The following is a 7397-nucleotide window of genomic DNA, read 5'->3' on the forward strand; positions in this document are numbered from 1 at the left end:
GCAGCCCATGGAATCATCAGATATAAGTTGAGTTGGGGTCACAGTGATAACCGTTGGTCCAGTTATTTTTTTACCCCCCTGTAAATTCATCACCCACATTGTGGAAGGGTCTAGCGGAGCCGTTCCGCTCAACGCTGTGGAGTCAGCGGACCCCTTGCATGGGGACAATACGTGCAACGCGTGACCTCACTGCGTCAATGAGGGGGCTGGACGTGTCGCCCTGAGCCGTCCAACAAACCTCCCCTCCCCCTCCCCTCCTCTCGGCTGCGGCTGCTGTGGAGGTAGTAGTGGGCTGCCGCCGCTGCTGCGGTGGCTGTGGGGGTAGTAGTAGTGGTAATCCTACTGCTGCCACTGCGGCCGCTGCATCAGAGACGTCTGTGACGTCACTGCGGTAGTGGTGGCTGTCTGCTACTACATCCACAGTTACTACAGCTTCTAGCTAACTAGGTGTAGGAAATCAAGTAAAATGTCAGATGTAGTGATTTTCTTTTCTTTATTGTTTCAAATCATTTACATTATAAGAGTAAGTCTTCCTCAAGTAGCCGGCTTGTTTCTGCTGGTGACTTGGGGCTAATCTGGATACCTGAAAAAGAATGAAAAAAATCTATAAGTTAAATTCAAATTATCATCTCAGAGTTCAACTCAAACATTTTCTGGTCCATATGTATCACTGTGATGCCAACTCATCGAATGAAATTCTATGTTACAGGTGGCCAGCTTCAAGTCCAGGCACATCCCTTTGACAAGAACCAGCATCACTTCCTATTTTACTATGACTGTACCATACAAATGAAATAAATAGCAGCATTACTGTAAGTGACATACTGATTTTCCTTTTCCACTTTCCTCCACTACAATCAACACACTACTACATAATTTAGGATCAAGTAATAAGCCGTACATATGGAGGTAGCATAGAGACAGTAAAGATATGACAAGAGACTCCCCAATAGAAACAGATACCAAAATAAACTTTTAACCAACATGACTTTAACATTACATAAAAAGACAAAACTTACCAGATTTATTCCTGTGATGACAAGAAAAAAGGGCCATTTCTCATGCTGTGTGCTGTGACGCCAATTCAGCATACATCAGGTGACACATAGGCTGCTTAGCTGACGTTGAGCACAGATGGAACAATTGGAAAGTCTTCCTGCAACAAGGTAAAAACAGAATTTTGATCCACATGTATAATGGTGACACCAACTCCTCTCTGGACTCCTTACAGTTTCGGATAGCTGCATAACATTAACATGCCATGCTTCAAAAGCATTGCCAAGGACAAACAATGTCAACAATGTGACAAACTGAAATATTTCTGCCTGTCTTTGAGCAGAAAAAAACGCAAAATCAGAAAGAGAAAAGAAAAAAAGGTCTGAATAAAAACACATTATAATAAATATTTGTAAGATTTCATGAAAATAAATAAATAAAAATAGTTGTAAGCCTTCAATTCTTCCAATAGACCTTAGATGCCATTAAGAGGTAGTATTTCTGGCTGGGAGTGCAGCAAAAAGGTTTAAAACATAAGGGATTAGAAAGGCTTCAATTTTTTTTTCCTGATAACTCTTTAGCGTCTACAGAAAATTAGAATCCCACGTGAAAAACAAGACAATTTTGGGTACTGTATCCAAGGTTAAAACCAGAAGTCAGAAAATACGTTTTGCTGTTCCACAAGAATAATACAGAGTAAAATACATGATATATATATATGATAATATGATGAAACACTGCAGTGACAGTTCGCCCATTTGCAAATGACCTACAACAGCATTAAACATACTGCATCAAAGGGAGGAGTGTACCCATTCAACACATTTTCAACAAAGCTTACAGTGAGCCAAATTTATATAATGGACATTAAAATACTCTGCTTTCCAAAACAACTTACAACCTGTGTTTAGAAACGGAGCGACTGGAGCACTAACCTCCTACAATAACCGAACACAATCATTCAATATTCCGGAACCATCAAGCATTATCGCTTGCGATTAATAACAAAAATCGACACCCTAAAATTCTGATTAGAATCCTGTGATTAATTTGGGTAGGCATTATCGGTATAGAGCAGAAGACGACGATTTTCACTGTTCACTTACGTTTCCATGAAGGCGCGCTGATCGCTAGATGCAACATGTGGCCGCGGAGCGCAGTTGGGAGAGATGGAGTCCTGCCGCCGGGGTAGGCAATCCCGCCTCGCTTGTCTGGGATGTGATCCTTTAGGGCTTGAAGTCCAAGTTTGGGGCAACCAACCAGTGAATCGGGTGGCTGACTGGCTATGGCTGCAGGGGGCAAAAACAGGGAAGTGTTGTGTGTGTTTTTCTAACCCATAGTCCCTAGTGATTGAATTGCACTAGGTGTGGTGTGGCTTATTGAGTGAAAATAGGAGTTGGGACATGATCTTTAACAGTGTTGCACAGCAGTGTAGTAGATGAGATTAAATAACAAATATTAGAGCTTTATTGAAGAATATACAATCTAAATATTTGTACACATTTATAAAAGTAACATGTACATAGTCTTAATTATAAAACATCACACAAAATGAGCAACACAGGTTTATTTCTTTTTTTGTTTGTTTAAGTTCTTTCTATTTCTCTAAAATTGCAGCTGTATGCAACTGTACACTGTCATTTTGAGATCACGCATAACAGCTTTTTTTAAAAATGAAATTCAAATTAAAACCTGGCTAGATGTATCACAAATTACACTTGTGCTTTTAACACAAGCAGTTTATTTAACCTCACTGCTGCAGTTCACTGATATGTACCTCACCTTGTTTGACATTTCTATTACACTTAAGAAGCAATTGCTGAGTTTCATTGGGAAAAAAAGATTTTGACAATGAAAGTAATGTCATAAAAAATTACCCCAAAAGCCACCTGGGAAACTTGCACACAAATATATATGTTGTTCCCAACAATGTAAGAAGTTTCAATTCAAACGAAAGGATCAAGAAAATAAATAAAATACATTTCAAATTTGGCTCAACTTTTCCAGTTTTTAAAAGTTAAATGGAGTAGGTGGAGTATTACTTGCTAAGGGCAACCAAATATTGATTGGTTAAACTTTGGCTTGAGGGGATGATTTGTCAAACAGCCCTACAGGTTTATGAGTGAAAGCAGCAGGAGGGTCTCTCTCAGGCAGGTAGAAGATCAAAATCATCACTGACATGGACCATGGGGACAGGAGGACAATCTTCACAGGGCCCCACTTCCTTCATCTTCCAATCCCAATCCATTCGTTGGACAGCATGCAGGGATTCCGCTTCATTGTGGTGCCTCAGCAGCATTGATTCCTACACACACAGGACAGGAGCACGGTAAGCAAATGCATTTACTGCAAATCAGTTTGATTTGACAACTTGATGACATTTTACCTTGATTTTCTCCCATTTGTCATCAACATCTTGCAGCCAGCTTAGGAAAAGTCGGCCATTGTAACGGGATCTGGCATTCCTATCTTTTTCTTCTTGTTCTGGGGTGATAACATTATAAACCTCCTCATCTTTAAGTATAGAGCAGGCTGAGAAAGGTAAAGCTTGATTTGCTAAAGCTCGTGCAGCCCTGCCATGAACTCTTAAAATTTCTTGTTCAACTGAAAGAACTAATTTTTCTTTTTCAATTATATGCTGTTAAATGAACAAGAAAACATTACAAACATTGTTAAAAATTCAAATTCACTATTTTTGTAAAGCAATACTAAGTATGAATGACATACCTGCATTTTTAACTTTTGCCTTTCTTTTTCTTGATCAACAAACAAGTCTCTTAAACCTCCAATCAATGAAGCTGGTGGGGAGTTTGGTGCTGCAATACGTGTTGAAGCATTACTTGTTAGAACATAAGTGCATCTGTTCATCAGATAGTCTTTGAAACCCTGTGGCGGTTTAGGCTGGACAGGAAAGAGGTTTTTCCGTCTTCGTTCAATCTGAAATAAGTAAAAAGTTGCAAATAATGTAAAAATACACAACAAATGAATTCATAATGTTACTTCCCAACCCCAACATACCTGTTTTCTAATATTCAAAAATAGTTGGTAGCAATTTGTTATAGGCTGTTCATGAGGATGTACTTCAGTTGATGTGTAAGGTGGCTCAGTGCTCTCACTGTTGCCAGTGCTAGGAGCAGGTGCAGGAGGTTGCTCACGATGAGGTTTTAACTTTCGTTTTCGTGGATGTAATTCCATAGAGGACGTCTGTGTTGCAGGAGTTGGGGTAGACTGAGGTGGAAGAGTACTAGCTTCTGTTTGCCCTGGCTTTTCATCAGCAACCACATTTGCTGGTGCTATGGACGTTGTTGAGGACTTCCCAGGGGAAGGAGCAGATGTTGTTTCAGGCACACTAGAGGCAGCATTTTCAACTGGAGCAGGTGATTGCTGCCTTGATTGTTGAGGCGATGTATCTTCACCACCAACCGACCCAGCAGTAGGCGATGAGCTTCTGCTACCAGAAGGATTGGCACCTCCGTTGCCAGACCTATTTGAACTTCTAAGAACCCGTTGGTGATTAAGTGCACTACGTTGATCCTCCGTTAAAGTACTATCCTTTTTATCAAGAGAGTCAGTAGGGCTCGCTGAGCCAGATCCTCCACCTTCCTTTTCAGGCACAGAATCATTACTATTAGAAGATGCTACAACATAAGGTAAAGCTTGATGATGTCTTGAATTTCCATTCTTCCCAACTCTGGTACCGGGCTCAGGTTCTAACGCTGCACTTTGCTGAGGTATCACAATCTTTAAGGGAGGTACTTTGGGACCAATAGTTTCACTCCCACCTTTCCCTCCCAAAGTATCTTCTGAATCACCCTCAACAGATTTACTGCCAGAAGATGACACAGCACTCCCTGATGTTGTAGGCTTGGGACTGTTGGAACCTGAGGATGTTCCACTTTTAAGTTCAGGGTTTTTTTCCTGGTTTGAGTTTGGTTTCCCAGCTAAGTTACTTGAAACTTTGCCTGGTACTGGCTTGCTTTTATCACTATTAGCGCTTCCATTTCTCCCATTGGCAGATCTACTAGGTGTTGAGTTCCTGGTATTTTCTTTTGAAGGATTTTCGGTTTCTTTCCTTTTCTTTCTTCTAGTTTCTTCATCACCTTCATCCCCATCCACCATTTCTGTGGCATTTCTTTTTCCACCAGCGTGTGGAGGCTCACCAGCAGCATCGGGTTTAGAATCACGTTCTTTGTTGTCACTTGGATTGGTGGATTCATTCATCTTGCTGGAGGGTTCTGGTGACGCACTCGCACCTCGAACAGGAGTGGCCTCTTTGCTGCTTTTAAATTCATACACGTCTTCACCGCTACCTTTCCCTTCCATATTCCCACTCAGCTGAGATCTAAATAAAAAAAAACAGACAAGAAAAGAGAATGTGAACAAGCAGATTTCAAACATAAAAAATAAAACACACACAAAAAAAAACAAATTATGATAAAACAGATTGATGTATAAATTATATACTTTGAACTGACCTGTTGTTAGAAAGAGATTCTCGCTCTGTTGGCTTACTAGCAGCTTTTCTGTCATCCCTTGTTTTTAAGTGATGAAGCCTAAGGGTTACGCGAGGAGAGGCAGGCTTCTCAACAGCTAGATGGGGAAGGAAAAAAAGGAAAAATATTAAAAGATGGAAAATAAAAAAATACCAGTTTATTTAAAGTAAGATACAACTACAACTAAAATTAAAACCTATAATAAAGAAGGTTACACAACATACATTAATGTCTACCTAAGAATTAAAATAACTATGCGAGTAGTTGGTAATAAATGGTAAATGTCGAGAGAACGCATGCATCCAGGCTGTGACCTATGCTGCGCCTATAAATGGCAAGCATTTGATAGTGCACTGAAGTACATGTTTTACTCATTATACAAGGGGTCACTGCTCCGGGCCAACGCAAACATAACCTTAAAGTATCATGACGATCGAGAAAGGATTAAAGCCACTACGTGTATTTATCCGGCTCCATTTATTTCTTTTGAAAACCACCTTTCCGATACGATTAAAAAATCGATCCAGGTAAACAAAGCAGAAGAAACAAGTGCCCCCCTCTTCCCTCCCCAACACATTTCGGGTCGAGTTCAAGGCTATTTCAGGTCACAAGCCACGATCTACGTTATTCTCGTTTCGCACTGCACAACATTCACCTTTCACACCCTGATCAACCGGGGGCGGGAATAGGCGTCGGGAAAGTATGCAACACGACAAAAAAATTCACTGTTCGCTTGATGTGTTTTTGTATATGATTTACACGAATTCAATGCAAGTCGGACGGGAGTAAAGAAGAGCGAGAGAGAGAGAAACGCTTGGACGGAGACGAACCAGCGGAGGAGGGGGAGGTTGAGGAGGAGAAGGGGGAGGGGAGGGAGGTCGGAACGAACGGACAAACGAGTCCGCAGCAAAGAGAAGAGGAGAAGGGAAAGGCCAGAACACACCTGCCCAGTGAGTTCCGAGCAGCGCCGCCAGATGGGGCTCAGGGGCAGTCCGAGCGGGACCCGCTCTCAGCGTGGGGTAGTGACTCGGGGAGATGGAGGAGAAAACCAGGGTGGTGATGCAAGGTGCACGCCAAGTCCATCGCCATCCTCGTCCTCACCTTTGTTCTGAGGTGGTGCCCTCCGCATCTCAGCGGGGGCTCCCCGAGCCGACGCGGCGCCGGACGCGGTGCTGTTCCTCCGGGTCGGCGGCGTCCTGGGCAGGACCAGCGCCCTGGCCGCGCCCCTCGACACGGACGTCGTGCTGCCGTCTGTCGCCCGGTCCGAGCGGTCCGCGGCGCCTTCCGCGTCGTCCTCGTCCGAGCGCAGGAGGTCCGAGTCGGAGTCGCTCGAGAAGGGGTTGGTGTCTGAAACAGAAAAGAGGGGAGGGTCAACGACGGGAACATCAACATCAACCGATTTGAAGCCGACACTCTGATGCAAAGAAATCTAAAGGCTTAGTAGGCAACAAACATTGCAGTAACGAAGCATGGCTTGTTAGCTCGTATGCACGATGGGTCATCATAGTGAAACACATTCTCGATATGCACGACCGGTCAATCTAAGAGCAGGCAGGCAACGCGTCCGACTCAAACCCCCGCCTCTGGCAACTCTCTCGCTTCATACAGGGCCCTCGCACGACAGCTCGTAGTCCAGCACGGCACAGCGATAACTGGAGCAACCCATTAGCACTCGGGTATGACGGTATGACCACTGCCATGCGATGTCTACCGATGACGGACCGACCGAGAGGGCTGCTGCAGGGGCAGGGGCCTCCAGGGCACTCCGTGGTACTCCAGGGTTTTCCAGGCGAGTCTCCAGGCCCTCGGGCCCTGGTCCAGCGCAGCGCCGCTGACCTAGAGGACCGGATCGGGCCGTCCATCCAAGGACAAGGCGGCGATCTGCTTCTGGGGCGAGCAGGGGGGGGG

The 7397-nt window shown here is 43.8% G+C and overlaps 1 protein-coding gene and 1 long non-coding RNA gene across 4 annotated transcripts in view; both read right to left on the reverse strand.

Annotated features, from left to right (window-relative positions):
* Nucleotides 1–476: 476 nt before the first annotated feature.
* On the reverse strand, nt 477–2096 carry LOC113217043 (uncharacterized). Its single transcript, XR_003304036.2, has 2 exons — nt 1020–2096; nt 477–583 (listed from the first exon to the last, which is right to left on the reverse strand). It is a non-coding gene; the product is annotated as an uncharacterized LOC113217043 (long non-coding RNA).
* A 344-nt stretch (nt 2097–2440) lies between these two features.
* The window catches only part of LOC113203063 (ankyrin repeat domain-containing protein 12), a 38011-nt gene continuing 33054 nt past the window's right edge, over nt 2441–7397 (reverse strand). For all 3 annotated transcript variants that reach the window (XM_052265332.1, XM_052265330.1, XM_052265331.1), the window contains 6 exons: nt 6591–6836; nt 5472–5586; nt 4015–5338; nt 3724–3933; nt 3383–3634; nt 2441–3301 (listed from right to left, as the gene is read on the reverse strand). In XM_052265332.1, coding sequence (XP_052121292.1) covers nt 3143–3301; nt 3383–3634; nt 3724–3933; nt 4015–5338; nt 5472–5586; nt 6591–6836 — 2306 coding nt within the window. In that variant the 3' untranslated portion in view covers nt 2441–3142. The remainder of the gene's footprint in view (nt 3302–3382; nt 3635–3723; nt 3934–4014; nt 5339–5471; nt 5587–6590; nt 6837–7397) is intronic.

Source organism: Frankliniella occidentalis, unplaced genomic scaffold, assembly GCF_000697945.3.
Source record: "Frankliniella occidentalis isolate FOCC.00 unplaced genomic scaffold, Focc_3.1 Scaffold26, whole genome shotgun sequence".
NCBI classification, from domain to species: Eukaryota; Metazoa; Arthropoda; class Insecta; order Thysanoptera; family Thripidae; genus Frankliniella; species Frankliniella occidentalis.